The sequence below is a fragment of the Antedon mediterranea genome, chromosome 7, assembly GCF_964355755.1.
Source record: "Antedon mediterranea chromosome 7, ecAntMedi1.1, whole genome shotgun sequence".
Lineage (NCBI taxonomy): Eukaryota > Metazoa > Echinodermata > Crinoidea > Comatulida > Antedonidae > Antedon > Antedon mediterranea.
The window spans coordinates 7178537-7204694 of NC_092676.1; the positions used below are offsets into that span (position 1 = coordinate 7178537).

A 26158-nucleotide genomic window follows, 5' to 3' on the forward strand; every position below is an offset into this window, starting at 1 on the left:
AATGTAATACATCAAAATGTTATATAAAAATTATACATTGAATAAATATATATTTATATACTTTTAAAAATAAATATATATGCACGTTAATTGTAAATTTTCTGCTTAATATTGCAATAAAATAAAAACATATGATAGTATTGTAACAGTATATAATTACTGCGCATGTTCAATATAATCTTAATATTTCTGACTTTTTGTCACCGAATACCGTACAACATTTAGAGCGATAATTTCAGCCTCTAAATGTCAGAATTTCTATTTCACAAATTTCAGTTTGTATATTTATCTTCTTGATAATAGGTTTATAAGATATTTAACGTTTATGAGAGTTTTTTATTTGACTGTTTTGTTGTTTCTAATACTCTAACTCTACCGATGAATGTAGGGCAGGAAAGTGGTGCGGGCAACGGTTCGACGACGCACCCATCACAGCAGCAGATCGCGGTAGAAAAGACCGCAGAGGCCCTAGCCTGTCAACTACCCACTACACAGGTTTCTGACCCTAAAAGTACAAATTACATTTCGTTGGAAATGCCTAAGCGTAAGTGGGAAGTGTTTCCTGGACGAAACCATTTTTATTGTGATGGCCGGATTATGATGGCACGTCAAAAAGGAATTTTTTATTTAACGCTTGGTCTTATTGTTGTTACGTCTGGACTTTTCTTTGCGTTTGAGTAAGTTTTCAACAATTTATTGCCATAAAAGTATAATAATATTAATATTTATGTAGGCCTAAAGTAAATTATTATCTAGGCCTATATAATTTATTATCATTGTGTTCTGTTCTTTTTACAGTTGTGTTTACCTCTGGAAAACGGTTTCCGAAGCCATTCCAGTCATTGGTGTTCTGTTGTTTCTATTTGTTATCTCCACACTGCTTCGGACTAGCTTTAGTGATCCTGGGGTTATACCGAGGGCAAGCGCCGAAGAAGAAGCAGCAACCGAGAGGCAAATAGGTACAATTTTATACTTTACTTAAACTATGTTATTGTTTTTTTTTTCTTTTTATCAATTTCTTTATATTCTAAGAATGCTTTTTGTACATTTTGTAAAATAACTTTTTTTTCCGAGAGGCCCGTCACATTAAACACATTATTGGAAAACTACTCAAAACAAAATGCCTCCATTTCCTATGGCTTACCCTTTTAACTCTACAGTACCATTTTGATCATGTACTGTGTACAGTAAAATTTTTAAAAGAATTTCGAGAATTTGTAAGTCAGTGTATTATTTAGTATACTTTTAATTTCGCTTTACATTTTACAATGAAAAGTATAGAAGTTATTCTTGTGAGACAAACCTCTAATTAAGCCTGTCCTGACATTTTGTTAACACAAAGACATACTAAACTCATTAACGATTTCCTTTATATAATGAAACCTTTAATTATCGTCTTTGCTGACTCATGTTAAATTCCAATACGGTTTCTTGGTGTGTACCTGTTAATTGATAGTATTAACTCATTAGGATCCAGTAAGCTTTAGTTTCATTAATATTGTATTACACAACATATCAGATTATTATTTTTAACAATGTTAGAAATTCTTTCCTGGTACAGTTTACCGAAAGTTTATGCGGACTGTTGATTAATCAGGTTATCAAATTGTATTTAAACTAAATGAATTACTATAACCAGTTTATGTAATCAGTTTTGATAGTGTAATCTTTCAATTACATCCTGTGATTGCATGATGATTAAACTTATTAAAACTGATCAGCATACTGTTTTACTTGACAAGCCTATTACTGTATAGAATAATTGAATTGAGTTTAATCACAATGGACGAACAAAAACTGACATGAAATACACTTTATCTTTTGTTAAACTGTAAAAGTACGAAAAGGTGGAGTACAGTAGTACAAATCGACTCAATTCACATAAAAAAAACTTATACTGTACAGTTATGCAAATAGATGTAACAGTACACTTAATTTTGTTTTATAAATTATTACTGTAATTGTTATCATCGTAAGCATAAGAAAATAATAAGAAATATTATTGTAAATAATACTCGATTCATAATTTATGCATTAATTGGATGAAAATGACTCATAAATTGTGTTGTTGCCATTACAGTATGAACTATGATGTCTCTTATCCCCTTTTTGGGAGTCACCTTTTCTATGAAAGCTCAAACTTACTTCTGTCATGGAGGAAATATTATAGATTTATTTATTATACTATATTTCCTCCATGTTTATTGACAGTGCACTAAATATGCAATTATTACATTTAAAATATTAATTTACTGTAACAGTAATTACAATTTTTTTTTTCACAGAGGCACAGACGCAACAAACCGGAACGTATCGTCCGCCTTCTCGATTTAAAGAAGTTGTAATAAACGGTCAAAACATTAAGCTAAAATACTGTTTCACTTGTAAAATATTCAGACCGCCGCGGTCATCACATTGCAGTTTATGTGACAATTGTGTAGGTATGTAAAGTACGATTTGGTTTACTTTTTAAATCTAACAGTTAACAATCTTTAGTTTAGACTTAGATTAATTAATGGGAATATCTCTAAAAGATGTGGAATTACTGTATTGGAAAAAATAGAATTAGCCTGTCAGTGTCAACGGTTTGTAATGGTATTAACATACAGTAGGTGTGTTTATTAAATCTAAATAAATAGGATAAATACTAATTTTATAATATAATCATTAAATAATAATATATAATATAATTATAAAAAACCAAATAAATGTTATTGTTTCAATGCGAATTTAATATAGGTTAGGCATGCTGTACCTTATGATTCAAATAACAACCATTTCACTCAGTGATTTCAGCACATCCTGGTTTACTATGATTAATTAACAATTTATTTAATAATCAGTATACTGTACCCTGTACAGTTTATATGCATCATGCATAAATATTTATTGATTTAGAAAGAAATAATTGATTACAATCTCCAAAGATAATCTTTTAGTTTTTACACTATGGTTACTTAGTTTAAAAACTGAATGATAGTACAGCACTGTACTACAGAACCCTTCCTTTAGGCCACCCCTATTCAGAGGACTCAGTGAGGGGAACATTCCTATTAAATGAGGGCAAATATATGTTTTAACACTAGGCAACCTCTATTCAGAGGACACCACTATTACTGTAAGTGAATACTTTGTTGAGTCCCTTAATAGAGGCTATACTGTACAGTATTATTCTCACTACAATTTAAAATTTACTTTGAATATTTAGGAAATTTAGTAGAAATAAATTGATGCAGTGCAATTTTTTTTTTCAAGCGGATAATACTGTATATCTTAAAGATGTATTTTGTCCCCCTGAAAAATAGTTTTTAAATGTTTGTTGTTGAATGCCATTTTTATGTCACATAATAGTTATTCACATTGAACAAAAATTTGATCGGAAAAAAAAATGTATTTAAACCTGAAACAAAACTGTAATTTAAAGCAAAAAATTGTTGGCAGCCAATAGGTTTTTGGTTAAATTTTACTATTTATTTTGTCATTTTATATGAGAAAACATTCGTTTCCTTTTTATTACAGAAGGGATTGATTTTATTAAAACTACAAAATATTAAACCTATTGAAAGTCTGAATTTATTAAATTTTTATTTTTCATGTTTTTGGGGGACAATACATCTTTAAAGCTTATCAACAAAATGTATACAATATCATTTATAATACTGATCTGTCAGGATATGTATTTTGAACGCACAGATAGTCTAATTTGATATTCAGACTTGATCATTATTCGCTTTTTTTAACCTGCGGCAGCGTTGATCATGAACTTCTTAAGTGCAATTTAATTTGTGTCAAGCTACAGTAAACATGAAGAAGCATTGCATAATTAATCCGTAATGATGAATGATGAATTAATTCATCAAGTATTCAACATGGGATATATACATATACGCTACCTCACTTTACTGTAATGGGTTTTTCAAGTATACAATATTACTGTAGTGTTGTATGGCCGAGTATAGTCCCAAGGGGTAATAATGGTAGTCTAAAAGCCAATTTACACAGGCAAGCGGTAACGGTAAGCAAAAAACCCTGTAGCTTTTGTCCCACGTAGAATCTGTATCTATCCTCAGCGGAAAACCCTGTAGCTTGTCCCATGTAGAATCTGTATCTATCGTCAACGGAAAACCCTGTAGCTTGTCCCACATAGAATCTGTATCTATCCTCAGCGGAAAACCCTGTAGCTTGTTCCACATAGAATCTGTATCTATCCTCAGCGGAAAACCTTGTAGCTTGTCCCACATAGAATCTGTATCTATCCTCAGCGGAAAACCTTGTAGCTTGTCCCATGTAGAATCTATCTATCCTTTGCGGAAAACCCTATAGCTTGTCCCACATAGAATCTATATTTTTTGTTCATTATCATATAATTATATATATTTCCTACCTAATACCTTAATTTTAAATATGTTGCCTGGACCCCACATTTTAAAGCTTAAGCTTCCAGTGGGGTACCCTTTTTCTCATTTATTATCTATTATTTCTAGAAAATGTAACTGTATTTTGTTTTTATTTGAGAAATAAAATTTATTGATTGATTGATTGTTTGATAGATTGATATCTATCCTCAGCGGAAAACCCTGTAGCTTGTCCCACGTAGAATCTGTATCTATTGTCAGCGGAAAAACACTGTAGCTTGTCCCACATAGAATCTGTATTTATCCTCAGCGGAAAATCCTGTAGCTTGTCCCACATAGAATCTGTATCTATTCTCAGCGGAAAACTCTGTAGCTTGTCCCACATAACATTTGTATCCTGAGTGGAAAACCACCCGTCCCCTCCGCATTGTGTGTAAATGGTCATAATTAATTATTATAAAATTCTATTACTGTTAGTGTTACTGCTCGTCTGTGTGAATTGGCCTTTTATTTACAGTATAGATAAATGTTGAAATTTGGGATTTTATTTAAGCATGTGCTTTACTCTATACTCAGTAAGGCAGTATTCACTAGTCGTGTGAGTCAATAAAGCACATTTATAATATCTCAACCCAATAATAAGACTTGCTTACACAGTATAAAGCCATTAAATTGGAACATTTTTGGGACTCAAAAAATTGTATCCTTAAATAAGGGTGTTCCCTGGATATGAGTACGTGCCATAGTGTTAACAACATACTGTATAGACAACAACCCTCATTTATTTCATTGGAACGTATTCTCTTTATTATAGTGCAGTGTCTCTTGAATAGCAGTTTCCTCATAACATAAAAGAGGGTTCCTATGTACTGTACTGTAGTATAAATATTTGAAAATGTGCTTTTCAAATTGTAACCAATTACAATATTATTATTATTTATTATTATTACCAAAGTATTGTATTTACATCCTCAGACAATTTTAAAAGTACTCTCTTTCACTCTTCTTTTTTTCATTCAACAGAAAATTTTGACCATCACTGTCCGTGGGTCGGCAACTGTGTTGGCAAGAGAAATTATCGCTTCTTTTATCTATTCATAGTATCTACTACAATTTTAAGTATTTTCGTTTTCGCTTGTAATGTCACGCATCTGGTTCTCAGTAAGTACAGTGTTTTTAAGTTATTTTTTAATTTAAATGAGAAAAATCAGTTTTTGACTGCACATGCATACTACTGTGTATTGATACTGTAGTAAATGTCCAAGTACCATTATATGCTTTTTATTAATAATAATAGTTTCTGTGAAAAAGGGTGTAAGAGATTGTAAGGGCCTCGTCATGTCCATGCGCTCATCACATTTTTTGATAGTGTAAACAAAGCTTTAGATTTTGATCACAAGTATTATAAACTAAGCCTGGCTTTGGTACTTGAACATGCCATGAGCATTCTAAGAGCTACTAGTGACTCTTAACCATATTCAGTGCTGTATAATAACTATAAATAAATAATTTGACCGATTTTCTCTACAGTTATTGTTCAAAAATATGGATGGAAAATTAAGATAGGAATGGGGGAAGATTGAGGTACACAGGGAAGGGTGGAAAGGAAGGTAGGGGGAAATTGTCATATTTTTTACTTTGATATCACTTGTTTATTATATTTTTTTTTTCATTTCAGGGTCTCAGGAAGAAGGCAGTTTTTTAGAAGCTATTAAGTACACACCAGCAAGATATCCTTTATTAATATCAATAAAAATATGAACAAAATATAGCATATTATTATAAAACACTGTGTCACAATGTCAAAAGTTCCACTCAAGAAAGTCAAATATCATTATCATAGTGTCAGGTATCATGTTTGTATTCTGTAAAAATCTACAAAACAAAAACAGCTCTTGTTAAATGTCTTGACCTCTGTCTGAATTTTAAGGCCTGTTAAAACAAAGTGTTGTTTAGCATACAGTATTGATAATACAATGTCATGCTATGAATATAGCTAAACAAAAGTTTAGGGAATCTTTTTCTGTTTTCAGTTTTGTTGTGTCAAATATGATATTGATACATACATTAATGCAAGCCTACTATACAAATTTTATTTTGTAACATAATTGTAATCTTTTTTTTTGTTTTTTGTTCACCTTTCAATTTTATTTTTTACTGTCTAATTTTCATTTATCTTTTTATTTCTTATATAATTTTATTTGAGTTATTTTCTTTGCCTTATCAAAACCTTTGTTTTTATTTTGTTTAACTTCCTTTGTTTTTATTTTGTTTAACTTCCTTTGTTTGCTTGATTTGGTGAACTAAATATTTTGGTAGATTTTTCTAAAAATTTTTGTGAATTCCTTGACTCTATGATCACCGTTATCCAGTCAATAATTTGTTTTATATCTGTGTGGTCGGTGTTAGGATTAGCCGGCTTCCACACTTTTCTTGTTTCCTCCAATCAAACAACAAATGAAGATGTGAGTGCGCTTCCTTCCCCCCCTCTAAGCATGTCGTTTGTTGCTAAGCAACAGTTGCATTTGTTTTCTGTATTGTGTACAGTGGTGATTAGTAATACCTCATCATCATTATTAACACTTATTAATATAATTTGGATTCTATGCATGATAGTAGTAAATTGGAAACCATAAGCTCAGAAAATTCCCATCGAATCAAGTCGATGTTGCCACACAAACAATCCACTGGAGGAATCTAGGAAATAATGCATAATAATCTCTCCTTTGGTATCTATTCAGGGGGAACCACTATTGATTATATTAGAGACATTTTCCCCATTAAATTAGTAAGGGGCAATGTTTCAGCAATACATACACCCTATTAAAAGGGACACTTTCCCCATATGGAATAAGGGGCAATGTTTCAGCAATACAGACATCCCTATGGGGACACTTTCCCCATATGGAATAAGGGGCAATATATCAGCAATACAGACATCCCTATTAAGGGACACTTTCCCCATATGGAATAAGGGGCAATGTTTCAGCAATACAGACACACCTCTATTAAAGGGACACTTTCTCCATATGAAACAAGGGGAAGTGTTTCAGCAATACAGACACCCCTATTAAACGATCACTTTCCCCATATGCAACAAGGGGCAATGTTTCAGCAATACAGACACACCTATTAAAGGTACACTTTTCATATATGAAACAAGGGGAAATGTTTAGCAATACAGACATCCCTATTAAAGGTAATCTTTTCTTATATGAAACAAGGGACAATGTTTCAGCAATACAGACACACCTATTAAAGGGAAACTTTCTCCATATGAAACAAGGGGAAGTGTTTCAGCAATACAGACATCCCTATTAAAGGATCACTTTCCCCATATGAAACAAGGGACAATGTTTCAACAATACAGACACACCTATTAAAGGGACACTTTCCCCATATGAAACAAGGGGCAATGTTTCAGCAATAGACACACCTATTAAAGGTACACTTTTCTTCAGTATATGAAACAAGGGGCAATGTTTAGCAATACAAACATACCTATTAAAGGTACACTTTTCTTATATGAAACAAGGGGCAATGTTTAGCAATACAGACATACCTATTAAAGGTACACTTTTCTTATATGAAACAAGGGGCAATGTTTAGCAATACAGACACACCTATTAAAGGGACACTTTTGTAGGTCCAAAAAGTATTCCCTTTGAGGTTCTATGTACACCGAGTGCTTTTAATATCCTGGCCAATTCCTAATCAGGGGACACAACTAATCATTATTAAATGAAACTGTGTTGGTTCGTAAGTTGTCCCCTTAATTGTGGTGTTCTTTTGTAGTTTCATATGATAAAAATTTATGTTGAACGAACCCTCGAAATAAGGACATATGTTTATTATATGTTTTGTTTCACTACTATTTGATATTGTATATTTTAAGGGCAATTCTGTTATTACATAGCAACACGGCCATTGTACACTATTCATTACAAATGTGTTTACACAAACTGCTTCTACTAAGTCACGATTCATCTAGGTTGTTTATATAGACATTCCTACTGTTTGTTTAAGGTCTTGTCATGGTAACTAATCTAATGTTGTCAATGTCAGTTCACATTATCTACAATTATCATAGGTCATGGGGTTATAATCAACGACCAAGTGTGAACAGGGTCTTAACAGTGCAAATCACATTCAAGATTTTTAAATGATTGCATATTATTCAAGATTTAAAAAATTCATATTATGTTATTTAATTATTTTAGTTATTAAATGCTTTGCTTTTTTTCTTTGTGTATAATTCATACCAAAATCTGTTTCATTTCAAATCCATTCTAAATGTTGACAATACCTTTTATTATCATTATTTTTATTTGACCTTAAATTACTTTGTTGTTTGATAATGTTCTTTTTACCAGTACGAACATGGTAATATTTATAATGTTGAAAAATTCAGCTATAATACAATTTTACTTTAAAATAAAGGCATGGCTATTTGTTCTACAGTAAGGTCCTGTTTCTGCCGCATAAACTAATCGGTTAAAAACCATGTGAATAAGTTAACCCCAATATCTTGGCAGCAGAAACCAGACAAATTTTCAGTAACTAGTTAAATGGCAGCCTGAAAATAACGGTTAAACATTGATTCGGTTTTAGAACGCCATATAACTGGTTATTGCTGAGCAACTTTTAGCTGCAATGCAAAATAATGATTATTTGATTGGCAACCATTGACGTTGAGTCAACTACAATATAGTAACGTTTGAATTGACCGCCACAGCCCATTGCATTTTGGGTAAATGCTAACGATTTAATCAATGACCACCTATTGATTTAAACGTTTATTTAGGAGCAAAAATTGAGCAGAAATGCAGTCGATATAAACATTATATTTTAAATCTATTTTGAAATAAACGGTTTATTCAACACTATATGTAGTAGAAACCTATTTACATGACTGCCTTTAGAATAGTCAGTGAAGAAAATTCAATAAATATTTATCGATGTGAATTATCATGTTCTCTAAGGAAAGCTTTCACTGGCATGTATTTTATAGTGATGATATACTCGCAAATCATTTGATTTGTGTAATCTATAGGTAAGGCTGCCTTGGGAATAGCATGCATGCATTTTATAGCATTGACATTTCCACATCGTACTGTAATCGTGTAACCTATATGTAAGGCTGCCTTGGTCGCCAGTGTAAATTAATATACTATGTTCAGAAATCATTAAGATCTTGTAACAGATATGTAAGGCTACCTTGATAATCACTGAGCATGTAATTTATAGTATATATTGTATTCACGAAAATCATGTAACCTTTTTGAATTCCTTTAGCATGAAACGTTATTTTAAATGTTGAAATATTTGTACTTATTCTTGTGTAATAATAAGCATGCCATTTCAACTTGTTTTCCTTGACGGCATAACACTTTGATAGAAGCAGTAATAACATTTGGTGCTGTGTGGTCAGTGTTTGGTTTAGCGTCTTTCCACACGTATCTTGTGTGTAAAAGTCAAACAACCAATGAAGATGTAAGTGAACATCAATGCCATTTAAATCCTATTGTATAGAATCACTGGGCTAATAACTGAATCTTACTGCCCTTGGTGGGCTAATACCAGAGTTGCTCTGATAAATACAAACAATACAGCTTACCCTTCATTTGGGACATCCCTATCCCCTATCCCTGGCCCATATATAATTTTATTAAAACCAAAATCAATTGTGCTTTATAACTGTCCAATCACACTATATTAATCTTCTATTATTCTTCTGTCTGACACTATATAATACTGTCAACAGTATTCAAATTTGTACATAGTCACTGAGCTAATAACTGAATCGTACTTCCCTCGGTGGGCTAATATCAGAGTTTCTCTAAGTAATATATTTTAACCTTCCTTTGGGACATCCCTATTCTCGGTACACTCCTATTAAAGGGACTCTTTCTTTTGAAATGAAAGAAGAGAATTATATTTTATTTAATACCATATTTAATGTACGTGACCTATCCAGTTCCAGTGAAAGGAACTGATCTTTAAGGGTCCTAAATAAAACAAATCCAAACAAAGCAAATTTACAGTGGCCTTTTTTTGTAGGCCATGTCATAAAAGATTAACAGTTAGTGTCCCAATTATTACAACCCCTAAATGCTCCAATTCTCGTAATGCAGCCTCTTTAACCTGAAACCCAAATACTGGCAGCCATTCACAAAGCATGACTCATGGAACAGGGTCATGGGTGAGAAGAACATTACATGAAAACTGTTACAAGAGAACACCCACCGTCAAATTAATCAATCTATTAGGGGACACCTTCAGGACCTAAGAAAGTGTCCTCTAAAACTTGGTTGGATTAGTGTAAAGCTAGTCTGTCTACACTTCAAACTAGTTGGACAAACAAAGTGTGATGTTCCCAAATATGGTAGTGATATTCCCAAATATGGTAATGATATGACATCATCATGTCTATATATGGGCACATCAAATTTGTTTATCACATAACATTTGATAGTGTAGACAGAGCGTCAAAACTTATTTTTCCCCTCGTTATTTCTCAGTTATGTCCAGAAGGGTTGTAATGTATTTTATTGATTTAGTTATTTTTGATTTTTTTTCTTTCGTAGATTAAAGGAACGTGGTCAACAAAGCGGCAACGTGATAATTTCAATCCATTTAGTCATGGAAATGCGTTTAGCAATTGTTGTGTTGTGCTCTGTGGTCCCATGCACCCTAGGTAAGATGATCATAATTAAATCAGTATAATTGTTTCTTACTATTATACTATTACAATGGGCTGTACGCTTAAAGCTTACAGTACTGCCCCTTCATACTTTTATATTTTATTTTTAATTTTGAAATGTTACTTTTCTTTTTCAAATGAATTTTTAATCATTGTTTTTATATGTACGATTCATGTAAATAAAAGTGATTGATTGAAAAAAAAAATTTGCCCGGTTCTTCCCTCTCTCCCCTCCCCCTCCCCCCCTTCCTCAGTTTTTAAAGGCATGTCTTTTTAATATAAAATAATGAATTTTTATTTTTCTGCAACCCGACGGATTGTTTTTATCATTTCTGAAATATTTAGCCTCACTAATCTATAATGCTGGATCTGCCCCTGTTTAGTTATCAGTTGGTACAATATAATTATGCCGTTCGGAATTGTGCAAAGTCATCTTTCCATTGTTGATGATATGAGCTAGTACAAGTGCATTATACAGTACACTGATCCTGTTCTATTTACATCAACAGTTAACAATAAATACAAGCTTATATTAAACATTTTGTGTATATGATATATATGTATTGTAACCAATTATAAATTATTCATGCATACAAATAATCATACAGTACCACTGTTATATATTTTAGTATTTTACACGTACTGTACAGTATATCATTAACTTGATTTATATACTCCTCCAATGTTAACTTGCCAAATTGTCATAAAATGTGCTTATAAAATGTAATGGGTCCTCCTTGTAATTTATTACAGTAATATAAAAAGAAATTATCTAGGAGTGTTTAAAGAAATATGTAGAGATTATTGACAACATTTGCAATTGCACATCCTTATCAATTTGCATGAAATTCATCAATGCAACCCAATGGTAGATTCATTCCCCACAAACAAGGCACGTTAAGTTATTAGATCAAAAAATAATTGCTGTTTTCATTTCTCATTGAATATTCATAACAGACTCTACAGTATGTTAAACCCATCTGACAAGCGGAGTATTAGACAAAATAACACTCTGTTAATTACATATCAGTCAGAACCTATAAATAATGTAATATAACCATTAATTGGATCGATCCATTTCATATGATAATCAATATTTTAAGAAGAAGTTATCTAGTCAAAGCCTATTCAAAACTTGCGTCTCGTTGTGTGCAATGAAGCGTGATAGTTAATTACTCAATGTGACAGGTCGTATGTTTAGTTTTCTAATTATATAATGAAATTCTACCTATGGGAACAGCTATTAGAGCATGTATTCAGAGGTTCTTGGTTCCACCCCAGAATAACTAGTGATTTTTATTTTTTCCACTTGAAGCATTCTCATCAGATTTAATATTACCATTTCCACATCCAATAATCAAATTGTTTGTCCTATTAAGGACTTTAAGATTTTCAACTATGTCGACTTTGACGTCATTACATCATTTTGAGGTGTTGCGCATGTATCTGGTGGTTTCCCTCATTTACTAGCTGCCTTGAGAGTAAGGTTTACTATCGATCTGATGTATACACGTCATAATCTGATGCCTCCGCACTTTAGTGTCCACTGTAGTTGTCGTCATCGTGAGGTGGTTTCCCGAATGATCGTAAAATCAAAACGGTGCTGGGTATGACCAACTAGCGTTCTTGTCACCAACTAGTCATCCATTCATAGAAGTACTGATGTAGTAGCCTATCTGTACGGTGACCATAGAATGTGACCCGAGACATGACTACTGTAACTACGACTTTTAGTTGATAGAAGATTGAAAAAAGTGTTAAGAAGAGTTGTACTGTATGTGGATGTTTAATGAAATTATGTCAATAATGTTTACACACTAGGCATATAAATAGTAATGTTTGTTAGTAAAAATAATTTTGAGTTAAAAAGAATAAGATATAAGGAAGAAAAGCAAAGAGACTATGGAGCGGCTATTCCTGAATATACAATTATTAAGTATCGTAGATTTAAATTATAAATTTTAGGCGATCTTGTCAAAGGTCAAGCGCCTATAGCCTGCCACGTTTCGATATTCAATATTGAACTTGACCTGCCGTCGAGTGAAATCTAAAACTTGTAATTTCATATGCACCGAGCAAAAACTCGCCAATTACAGGATGGATCATGCTTATAATAAACTAAGTCTCGTTTGAGGCTTAGGGAGTGGAGTTGAAAGAGTCCCGAGTTACAGTACAACCCTAGCACTACAGTAGGTCAGGATTGAACCCCGGACCGGGATTAAAAGGCAAGCATGTTAACCACTAAGCTACAACTCCACTACCTCAAGAGGGAACGCATCACCGGTTGATGTGAACCACGCTTATGTTCACACTAAAGGTCCCTATTATTAACTTGTCACCTAACAATTTTTCATACATCCAATTATAAACAAACGCTTTAATTTATCTTGCAGCTTGCTAGATCGTCGAGGTTTCTACGTTCCTAATGTAAATGTAACTCAAACGGAGAACGTAATACCAAGGGGCGTGCCCGCCCTACCTCTACCAAACAAAGGTGTAAGTATTTATACAACGACATTTTTGATTGGTTGATTGCGGAATGAAAATAATATATTAACCCACTGCGCATGCACTCTCTCAATGACTATTCAGAATATAATTTGTTGGGTTTTTTTTTTATGAATGATTTCTAATGTCAGTTAATTCAGAATTTTTAAAATAAAGATGAGATATATGAATTTGCTTATGATACAGTTGTCACATGTGTTACATATATGACACTGTATTACAGAATTTGCCTCTGGTACAGGTGTCACATGTGATACATATATGACACTGTATTACAGCCTATGATACTGGCTGGCATATGTGGAGATACAGTTCAGAGAATCAGGTGTAGACACAGGTGTTTAAGCACCTCTACAAAGCTGTCGGAAATTTATCGCATAAATCTATCAATTTAGTTTACCTTATAAAAACAAAATGAATGTATTATACAAGTTATATTCTGAATAGACTTAATCTTTTTGCCAACATGTCTTTCCTAATTCTTTGTTTTTTTTATTATTATTCTATAAACATTTTATTTATGCATGGTTGTAGTATAGCGGCGTCAACTCTCTCAAACAAACTGATACTTATATTACACACACATTTCTGCTTCTGAGATTGTGGCTATCCAACAATGCATTGTGCTTCCATAAGAAAGGTTAAAATGTTGCTTTTATGTTTTTTTATTAAACGGTTTTATTGTTATAACTTCTTAAGCCTTGTCTACACTATAAAAAAAAGTGATATGCCCATATGGACATGATAATGTCATATCACTACCATATTTGAGCACATCACACTTTTTTTGTCAAACTAGTTTGATAGTGTAGACAGAGCTTTAGTCAAACTCTATTGCCGATGCTATTTTTGAATTTGCAACATGAATATGTTTATGCTAATAACACTCTCTATTATAAACATCAATTAAGTCGGGTAAATTAGTAAAAAGCATGCCTTTTTTTAATAAACTTGATTAAAAAGAGAAAGAATATTTTGTCCATAAAATGTTCTTAATAACAAAGAGAGCATCTTGTGTGTTTGTCTTGTAAATGGATTTCCACAGGTCGAAGGTTAAATCTGCTATTTCATAGGCCAATAAACTGTTATGAGATGTTGCTTGTGTCTATGTTATGTGAACTGATTTACTACTTCTTTTTTACACAATATGATTCTCCAATTCTTGGTATGCTGTCTAAATATGGAATGAAAATAATACAGTATTTAATTTATTACCAACTTTTAATGTTTTTAGGAAGAAGGTGGATATATGAACCCATTGTGGGTTCTCAAGAAACAAAATGTTTGCAAGGTATTGCATGAAGAATGAGAATGTTAGTTAATAGCCTGCGCACATCAACAAACAAGTTATTCATTACGTTTTTAGAATACACAATTCATACAGTATAGGCTGTCATTTTAGAATACTAAATTCATAGGCTGTCATTTTAGAATACTAAATTCATAGGCTGTCATTTTAAAATACACAATCCATACTGTAGCTAATATACAGAAAGCCAGAAATAACAGTTACTGTTTTTTTAAGTACTAGAGAGAACCCATTATTCACTGATTATAGTTTTTTTTGCGGAAAAATCATTGATTGATCTGTGAATACAACAATAGTACATTAATGAATATTTTTTTATTAGGACATAAATATATTGTTAAATACTGTACTCAAATGATATAATTAAAATGGTACAATCATGCCTCATTTAGACAAAAGACATCGTTAACTATTTTTAGTACGTTGTGATTGGTTCATTGTCATTAAGCATATCTTCATTTACATTGTACATACGGTTTATTTGAATGACCATTTCAATGTTCATACCCACATACCGTACTGTAGGTAAAGATCACACTATCAAACTTTATGTGACAAAAAATGTGATGTACACATATATGGACATGATATCACAACCATATTTGGGCATATCACTATCAACCATAGAGATATTATAATATTTATATGCACTACCTTATTTGGGTGCATTTTACTTTTCTACTTTCTATAGACAAAAAGAACAACATTTTTAGCAGAGATAGTGAAAAACTAAAGTTTTATTTTATCTAATAATATAATAAATATATAATAATATAAAATAATCATTTCTATCTAAGATTTATATATTTATTTATTTTTAAATACATAACAAATATTTGCTTATGTTATTTTGAAAACTGACTTAAGCAAAATGATTCACGTAAAATTATTTCTTAGCTAAGTATGAGTGATAAAATATGATCCTAGACTAAACCTATGTGTTGACAATGACAAAGGTTGAAAAGGAATACATATAGTAGACGTGACAGTCTATAGTATAAGGCATCAAATATTGATAAGGAATGATTATGTTCAGCAATAATAATATTGATTACTGTATGGCATATATCATTAATCAATACAGCACTGTGATGAAACATTCCATGAAGAACTTTAGTAGAATGTACAATTGAGAAAATAATACTAGGCAAGCATAGGTTGAAAGGGTTCCAGTCAAGTTGGCCCAATTGCATCCTGGTTGATGGTTGATTGTAATTCTGATTACATTAAGGCTTATTGAGGATCCAGGATTTTGAAGTAGGAGGTGGGGGGGGGGGGGGGGGGGCCAGGTCCTAAAAATGGTGAAATGAAAGACTGAGCTTAATTCGATGTCCTATATTTTGTATTACAATTTGGGAAATTCCGGCCGTTGGGGCCGACTGGGTCCCCCTTAGATCTTCCCCTGCTCATCATCCAATTTTAAGTTCTGGATGCATTCATCTGCTGACCAGGGTTCAATTAGTCCGATCCCTAACCGATGTTAGCGACGAAGACATATTCCCTTACTTTGATTTGGGTTTTTTTGGCATGGTTGGAATCCCTTTTATCGTATTAGTTTTCGTACAGCGCTTCACAACATTAGGCGCTATATAAATCCATGATATTAATATTATTCAACAACATTTTTCCACAATACAGAAGTCTCCTTTTTTATAGATTAGATAAATTAATAATTAAATTTCTTTAAATCAAATTAACATAAAAGGTGGTGTTATCTGCTTCTTGGCATGTTACTTTGAGAATGTTTGCACTGGAAACTATTTCGTTTGTTGAATTGCATAATTTCTATTACTAAATGACTAAAGATGAAAAATTAATGAATTTTTTTTTTTCGATCCAGTTTCTGTCAAAGGAAATAACTATTAAAATGGCAAATTAAAAAGAAAAATTAAAAAATATTTTTTTAGGAGGACAATCTTTAATATAATCAGGGAAGAGTGTAATTTCACTCAAATATGATTTTAAATTGAATACAGGATGTTACAGTATGTTTCTATGGCCTTATCAATATCTTTCCATTGATTATGGCATGGCTAAATACATTATTTTAATGTAATCTCAAATAACATTGTTTAATTTAACATAGTAGGGTTTTACCTGAACCAACTGCATAATATACTAATATAACATAAACGTTTGTTGTTTAAACGTGCTATGGTAGCAAATAGTGCATTATTTATTCCTGATAAGAATCATGGTTTCTTTAAATTCATAGCTACCCTACTATATATATACTATGGAGATAATATAAGCCGAAGACTAGAGGGCGTACTGCTGACTAGAGGAGCAACCAACAATATGGCGGCCATGAATCTGAAAAAATATTCAGTGTATCAAATAATACATTAAAAACCACATAATGTAGAATGCGTTCACGTTTATAGTCTCAATACGCTGCATTGTGTATTGTACGTGAGAATTTAAAGAATACTCATGCTGTCTATGCTCAACACAGACGTAGTAGTGCGTGACTGCGTATGGGCGAATCAAATTGCAGCTGTCATCTTGTTGGTTCCCTCTCCATGAAAAATCACTTTTTTAACTGCTATAACATTGAAGTCTGCCCTCTAGAGAATCTATACTACCTCAATGATAGCAACCCATTTACCTTTAACTATTTATAAAATTGAGTGAAATAATTGTTTCAGCATTAATTTATACTGTGTGGTTACTGTCTAGTCTCTTTGCCATTCAAATATTTCTAAAATTTTTGAAAAACAAACAAGTCCCTGGAATTTAAATTAAAGTTGAAGATGAATTGTCCCCCAAAAACCTGAAAAATAAAGATGAATAAAATCAGACTTTGAATAGGCCATTTTGCAGTTTTAATAAAGTTATTCACTTCTGTAGAAAAAAAAATGTAAACAAATAAGTTTTTACACATCAATACTGTACCTTCTTGCTGAACCCTTTTGTTGCTATAGCAGACCTATCACGCATGCATAAAAAGCACATTTCAAATGCCTAATATTATTTAGATAAAAATATTAAGTGCTAGCCTATAAATAAATTAATGAATATTATAAATTTATTATTTGTTAATTTTGTTTGCTAATCATTATTTATCCACAAATGACAATATTTGTCCAGTATCATATATTTTGTAATACAGCATCACATGTGTATCACACGCGGTGCCTGTATCATAGCAGGTTAGGTTACGCAGGGTTCCAAGGGTGTGATACAGTTATCACATGTGAAACACATGAGCTGCTGTATCATAGAATTGCCTATGATACTGGACAACTTCAGATACAGTAGTAAGAGTTGGCTGGTAGAATAGACATACCAGTGTATCCATATAACTGAAAGATGATATTTTAATTTATAATTTATCAATATTACACATTTGATTTGATTTTTATATTAGTACATAGTTTGCTTATTTGTATCCATTTTAACCTAATTCGTTGCTTTTTCCTGTTTTTGTTGCATGCCAAAAAAAGGATCCATCGCAGGCTGGTCACAAACCCATTACTAACAATCAGTAAAGAAGAGATATCACCATGCATGGTGTTATTACCGTAAGTTTACCATCGTACCGAGCAAGCCCCTTTCCTCACAGACTATTTATCAGTACATGCATGGTGTGGTGATTAGCAGCTTACAGTAATTTTAAGTAGCCATCTAATCTGTAGGTCTCTTGGCTGTGTCAAGATACTTGTAAGTTTTTAGCAGTAATTTGCCTCGTAAAGGCAGATTCAGTCAGCCTATTTTTTAGCTATACTACTTCTGTCGTAAATTGTGCGCAATTATTCAACTAGAAATTCAAACAAACCTCTTTGATTGGTAAATAAACATGTTGCGTGCTCTCTGTCGCATCTGGTGGGAAACAGCCTTTCGAGGCTACAGTATGTATAGTTTGGTATAATTAATGCATAGAATATATTTTAAGCACTGCACACACATCTATAAGAGCTGAGTGCATTCTAGAGCAATTTCAGGTACGTAAACATGCAGAAAGTACATCCTGTGTTCAGACTTATTCCAACGTTTCCAGCAATCCCACAAACCATCAATCTTATGTAATGGTTCAAATTTTTTAGAAGCCTCCTTTGTGTACTTGGTGTGTTGGTAAGAAATTACAAAGTTATTTGTAAAGTTTATGATTTTTATTAAATTACATTAGGTGTTAAAGCCGTATCTATATTTGTGTTATACTGGATACTAAGATTAGTAATTTAGCTAACAATCATATTTATTGAGGAAAGGGGAATTGTTTAGTTTATTTATTTTGTTTAAAAATTTAAATTGGTGCCATGATTTTTTGTTAAACTGTATCAAATTTGGTGATCTTTCCTTTATCTGTTTCCTTTTCTGTTTGTTTCCTTTCACCTATTGTTGCTTGGCAACCATTTCTGTTATACCATTTGTACTCCCATCGTCAATCACCTGTTATATGCTTATTAATCAGTATTTACAATGCTAACTTCATAAATAATATCATCAATGCAGAGGTGTATTTTGCATATTAAATTCGGTTCAAATAAAATGTAAAACAAATTACAAATTTGTCTGTTCACAACATGACAGAGCAATATATATTACTGTATGTATAAGTTTTTTTACTACTGTAAAACCCCTATTAATGGGACACCTTTGGTACCCAACAAAGAACCCATATTATTATACTTATATTATAATATAATAAGTTGCTAATATATTTGTGGAAAGTTATTTTAAAAATATACTATTTTTTAATTAGCGTTTAGAATTATATATGCCACGACGCCAATGCATTGATATGGTTTAATTTTATTTCCTTATTTTCTGTACTATTCACATGTTTTTCTCACTTGCAACTAACCTCATTTCCATCAGCTAATAATTATTACTATACTAACTACTTTGTTCAAATTTATCCAAAACCTTTTTAAAGATTCTTGTTTTTTTCTATAGAATTCTTAACTCGGTATATTCCAATTCTATGTACATAATGGGTTTTCAATTATTTTGTATTGAAATGTAAAGGAAAATGGAGATCTACCTGTTTCAGGGGCTGTCATCCCCATGCCAACACTCACCACAACAATCAACATGGAAACGAACATAGAGACAGCCCAACTTGTCAGTAAAGACAACGGCACACCTAATTCAACACCCACAAAGTGTCAGTACCAAGAGACTAATATTGATAGCATGACACCGACTACGAAACGGAAATCAATGCCAGAGATGCAGCCACTTCTGGATGAGGAGCCAGTATCACCAGATGGAACATCCACGTTGGAGAGACGGTTTATGCAGAGTGACTTATAGGACCAGTTGTAGAAGCTGTGTTCAGATTAGCACTTTTAATTTACCATTATTATGGTCAGGAGACATATTGCCTGTTCAGATTTAAATAGATATTTACCTGGAAATTCCTGGCCAAAGTCAGCAATATTGATCCTAGAAGCCAACTTACTGAGTAAATAAGTAAAAACTAATTTACCTGGGTAAATAAGTAGAAACTATTTTACCCGGGTAAATAAGTAGAAACTAATTTACCCTGGTAAATAAGTAAAAACTAATTTACCTGGGTAAATAAGTAGAAACTATTTTACCCGGGTAAATAAGTAGAAACTCATTTACCTGGGTAAATAATTAGAAACTCTTCTTTAGAAAAAAACATCTTAAGCTCTGTCTACACTATCAAACTAGTTTGACAAAAAAATATGGTAGTGATATGATGTCATCGTGTCCATATATGGGCACATCACATTTTTTTGTCACATAAAGTTTGATAGTGTAGACAGAGCTTTACGTAATGGATAATAATGTGTTGCTATGTCTATTGTTATGAAATGATGTCATCATGCCCATAAATGGTTATATTTATTGTCTGCATTACGACACAGTGGTAATCTCAACACAGCTGACATATATACTACTTTGTATAAGCTAAATCAAAATTAATCTTGGTATTCTAATAGCTTGTGGTTTGCCTAGTTACCATGTAAAGAAGATTTATCAGGGTTATGTAACAATTCTTTGTACGTTTTGTAAATGTGGAATAACCTGCGACTGGCAGCCTACTGGGCTGAATTGCGCACAGGTGTGGATGACACATACGACAACTTTCTACTCCTTAAAGGGTTCCTTTATGTCGGTGCTCGGTCGTCTGTCCACAACAATGTTTTATATTTATGTATTTGTCTGCAATTATTGACCATAAAACGTTTCTCTTCTTGCTATAAATATTACTATCAATTATTTTACCATTTTGTCGACCAAATTTATTACAATTACACAATTTATATTTTTCACGTACATTCTGTTATACTAAGATATATTATTATGATAGTTACAACAGTAGTACAATACCCTCACCATACAAAGTTTAGGACAGTGAAATTAAACTGTAACAAATGAAATACACATCATTGTAATATGATTCAATATTATACAAATAATGTATGACTATGGATTCGATGGTACAAATAATTTCATTATGTGAAAGATGAAATTCTATTTTCACAAGCCGAGCTCAAGAATTGCTTTTTTTTTGCATGAAATTATTTTTACCATCACACAAATATAATACCATTCAATATTTGTTTTATATAACATTTAAGTAATTCTTGTCATTGTTCTTGGAGATTGTGTTGTGCGCATCGCTGCTTCCATTTGCAGAAGAACTGAGGCTGATATTCAATTTCACACAGATTTTTTTTCCATACTTGAGAAGATTTTTTTTCATAACATTTTCTTACAAAGAAAAAATAGATAAAGTACTATTACATGATCGTTTAATAAGAAAGTACGTACTATTGCACACCAATGACCCACAATCGTCCAATCAAATGACTGGAATTTATTTAGGTGTTATATAATTTAAAATAATAAATAAATATAATTATTAAATAGAGTATGTATATTAAAGTTGATTATGTTCAGTTTTTAGAATGATTCGGTTTTAAACCATCTTGACTGCTTCCACCTTACATGTAAACTTTTATTGTAAAAAAAAAAGATAAAATGTATTTTCCTTTTTTAAACTATGCTGCTTTTGATAAAGAAAACATTAATATAATACATATAAAATTACGCAAAAAATAAACAAATTTTATGATATTTAGAAAAGAATATCAATTATTATTATTATTGACCAATTGAATAGATTGTATCTATAAAGGGTTATGTATTCTAGGCTGTATATATTACTTACTAAATATTTGATCGGACATACTTTTAAAATAATGTTGGCCCTGATTTAAGCCACCTGTATGCAGATTTTTATTTTATGACCAAATAAGTTAATTGTAAATCTAAGAGCAGTAAGTCCAGCTCGCCATTGAACTTTTTTCGATTGGCAATCTGGACCATGCATACTGTACTCATGATGCACCTATATTCTATTTTAAATTCCTAACTGGTCACATGGACAGACACTTGACCAATTGGACAAGCGAATGTCCTCGCATTTCATATTCACGATAACTTGTCGAAACTATCAAACTTGATGTGTAATAAAATGTGATGTGCCCATATATGGATATGATGAATGATGTCATATCATTACCATTTTAGGCATAGCTCTACCATATATGGGCTCATCATAACTTTTGTATGTGCATCCATTTATCAGTTCACTAAATGTAAACAAACGTTTATATTACTTAATGTACTTTATATGTACATTGTGTATACTGATAGTGCCCTATTATATTAATGCTAACCTATATTCTAGCTAATTCAACTGTCATAATTTCTGATGACAACTTATATACAGTAGAAGATTAGAAGATACAGTAAAAGATTTGATATTTTGATATAAATGAAATCTTTTACAATGTGTGACACAGTGTGTGAGAGATGGCATTAATTGAAATTACCATTTCATTTCTTAAAATATCCTTACCTTATACTGTAGTGTCTAATAGCCAATCCTTAAGCTCTGTACACTATCAAACTTGATGTGAAAACAAACTGTGATGTGCCCAAATACAGGTAGTGATATGACATCATCATGTCCATATATGGGCACATTTTTTTTCTCATAAAGTTTGATAGTGTAGACAGATCTTTATATATAACGTGAATTTCAAGAGGTTTATGATATTAATTATAGTTAGCTGATATTATCGGTCTGCAGCGGGACTGTATTTGGACTGTTTCTCTTTTATACTGTATTTACAGTTTCCAAAATCATGTTGAGTTCTTAACTGATATATTCATGTATAAAAGAGATCTTTTTGTATAATGTATTTATCTGATTTTATTTTTCGAAAATTATGCTGTATATAAAAATGTATTAGGGATAATTCTATGTTGTATTTTGGATGTACTGTATAATTATAGATGGTTTGATAAGAGAGGAAATTAGGACATTATTTCTGACACAATTTAGATTATTTAAATATGAAAATAATATTATTTGTATTTTTTGCTAAGATAAGGGCCTGTTTTTACTGGGATTGGCATTTATCAATCGTTTTGCTTAAGTCAAAATAGCTTTACTTATCCAACTAATTTTTTACAAAAACTGTTTATCTTATGGAATGTGAAGAAAACGTAAACATATTTACTTAGATCTTCTTAACTTTGATTTAAGCCAATGATTTTGGTTTTCAAAATATCTAAACATTTTCATTCCATAGCAACTGTTAAATTAAGTTAATAAATAAAGCTTCAATTCTTAACTTTTATGACTTAAAAAAAAATATTGATAAATACCTACCCTGTTGCCCACTGTAGTAGGCCTACCATGAATACCCCAATGGTCTAGTAGTTCAGCGTCTGCATATCATGAAGAAGACCAGAGTTCGGTTCAGGTTGGGTGCCTTTTACACTAGGCACATTTTATCACCATACAGTTTGGCATCATAAAAAAAGTGTCACCTAAGTGTCACCATACAGTTTGGCATCATAAAAAAAGTGTCACCTAAGTATCACCATACAGTTTGGCATCATAAAAAAAGTGTCACCTAAGTATTGTGTTTTTCTCTTAGTGCCTTACACCGGTTTTTTTTTTTTCAGTTAATAAATCAAAAATCTAGATCTAGTTAAATATCATGGATAAAGTGTTACCGTGTGATTCACTTTGCTTTATATGGTGTACAGCACATAAATATCACAACGGTTTCATGGTAACTATTTTTATGTATTTAGTTCTGTCTAAGAATAAAGGACGTTGGTTTTGCATAATTTTTTTTCATGGTATTTGTTTAGAAATGAACTGAAATGTCATCTTCATCACTGTGGCCCAATTTTAAAGTCCATGTACTAAGACAATACTGCATACGTGATATTTAGCAGTATTTGCACATTTTAAATGCCAATATATTATTATTTTTTCTAAATCCGGTACTATTATATAATAAATATAAAGTATTAGTTTAAACAGATTAGACAGATAAATGGAAAAAAATGTTCAAATTCAATTATATGTAACTAGATGGTTCTCGAATACATAATAATTTCAACGTTAAAAAACTGGCGATTTCAAATGTACAATAATACATGTCGTTTACAGGAACGAATAAATAGACACTGTGATTTATGTACTGAACTAAAATTAGCACCCTGGGAATTACTTCCGAAAGAGAAACTTGTCACAAAATGAGACCAATTGTTTAAGTCAAATTTAAACAAACTTAATTTGTGTTTGGTATGTAACATTAGGGTTGAGGGATGGGAAAGAGGATGGGTGCAAAGAGGAACAATTTTTAAATATATTCTTTATCCATGTAGTAACGAAATATTAATTGTTTTCATGTTTTACAAATAATATACCACTAAACACAGTAAAACATTGCGATGTAATACTTTGTTGAAACTATAACCGTCCTAGTCGATTGAAATAGTATAGTACATGTAACGATACATCACTACGACGTGTATAATATGTTTATATAATGTAAAACAATTTGTGAAAACCACCCCTATTCGTGGCAAATCATAAATTCGATTTAATCGTCAATAAATATTAAATCATCTAAAACTATATATTTTATAATAGAGGAGACATATTAAAGTAATAAAGTACATTTATGTATTATTGCATTAAAACATTTTTGACATTTTCAGATTAATTCTATACCCAACAAAGTGATTATAAGTGTGTTTGTTTGATAGGACTTAGCCAACATGTTAAAAGAGATACTGTATTACCCTTGTTCAACAATTCAGTGTCAGGGAAAGTGTCCTGTCATTTGATTACAGTAGTGGTGTACGCAAGCAGGTTCTGCTGTATTGCAGTTTATTTGTCAGAAATGTTATACTTGCTATTGGGTGATTTTATTCATTTTTATACTTTCGTCTTGCTAGTTTAACAAACCATGTATAGACATAGGGGTCAGCATAACGTGTTACTTGTTTGACGCCTTTGTATTCAGCAACCATTATTATATCCTAATATCCAGGTCTTTTAAAATCCTGTTATTGTTGTTTGTTTGCTTATATTTCATTGGTTGAACCTATTATAGTGATTATTACCATCCCATAACGGGTATTTGTATTTAGTATCAGGGGTTAAGAATCATTTGAGATCTGAGAACCGTTGATGTCAACTACGGATTATTTTGTGCATACGCTACGCAACCACCAACACAGAGAAGAGTGAGACTCATCTCCTCACTCTTCCCTGGTAGCAAGCTAACGTTACAGAGAAACTATACTTCGTGTTATTCTACATCATCGGAAAGAGGTTGGTGGTCCAAGATTCTGCTAAACTGTTTTTAAAAAGTTGTCTGAGTGGCTCCTAATATCCTGAAATTGAGTTCTTTTTCTACTATACTCATTTTTGTTATCGTATACTCGCGCACAGTGATACACATTGATTTTAATCGTATCCTATTAATTATCACTGTTTGTTAGTACAACCAAAATGGATAGCGCACAGTCGTAAACGTCTAACTGATTTCAATCGTATCCATTCATTATCACTGCTCGAGTACAACCAAAATGGGTATAGTAGCGCACAGTGGAAAACTAAGCGATATTTTACCTTACATTAAGCTCTACCAATGTACAAAATATAAGCCAATTCAAAATGTTGACCCTTGCCACTAAATCACGAATATGTCTGATTTTTGTGACAAGCTAGCTGTAAATGGAAATATTTATTTAGGCGATACTAGCATAATCAAAAAGCATAAAATAATTGTATTTAAAAAGGCATACCGATTTAATACTGAGCCAAGCCCACGCCATATCTGTGATTGATCAGTAAAATAGAACTAATGCCCTGCAAAAATGGGCTTCAACTATAAAAGGAGGCACACAGACACAAAATACACTTATATCGCCTTTTATAGTAGTTAAACAAGGTTTCAATTTTCCTTTAAAACGACATTTTCT

At 31.9% G+C, this 26158-nt stretch overlaps 1 protein-coding gene across 5 annotated transcripts; it reads left to right on the forward strand.

The window, feature by feature from the left end:
* Positions 1–199: 199 nt before the first annotated feature.
* LOC140054188 (palmitoyltransferase ZDHHC14-like) lies at positions 200–24214 on the forward strand. Of its 5 annotated transcripts, none has more exons than XM_072099088.1 (10): positions 200–248; positions 389–677; positions 799–959; positions 2286–2441; positions 5379–5516; positions 6034–6085; positions 9746–9848; positions 10943–11052; positions 13452–13554; positions 19847–24214. In XM_072099088.1, the coding sequence occupies exons 2-10, from the start codon at positions 535–537 to the stop codon at positions 20132–20134; spliced, it is 1254 nt and encodes a 417-aa protein (XP_071955189.1). In that variant the 5' UTR covers positions 200–248; positions 389–534; the 3' UTR covers positions 20135–24214. The 5 variants fall into 5 exon arrangements, with proteins under 5 accessions (XP_071955189.1, XP_071955191.1, XP_071955188.1 ...); XM_072099090.1 differs by adding an exon at positions 18322–18399 and having other exon boundaries at positions 208–677; positions 19847–19969; XM_072099087.1 differs by lacking the exon at positions 9746–9848 and adding an exon at positions 6718–6820 and having other exon boundaries at positions 208–677.
* Positions 24215–26158: the final 1944 nt, after the last annotated feature.

What these genes read in the sequence shown, in the direction of transcription:
- LOC140054188 (XM_072099087.1), top strand. Translation starts at nt 379, where the DNA reads ATGAATGTAGGGCAGGAAAGTGGTGCGGGCAACGGTTCGACGACGCAC. An exon ending in ATTAAGTACACACCAGCAAG is followed by an intron (nt 6,086 to 6,717) that starts ATATCCTTTATT and finishes CTCTATGATCAC; the next exon opens with CGTTATCCAGTCAATAATTT. An exon ending in TACCTCTACCAAACAAAGGT is followed by an intron (nt 13,555 to 19,846) that starts GTAAGTATTTAT and finishes TGAAATGTAAAG; the next exon opens with GAAAATGGAGATCTACCTGT.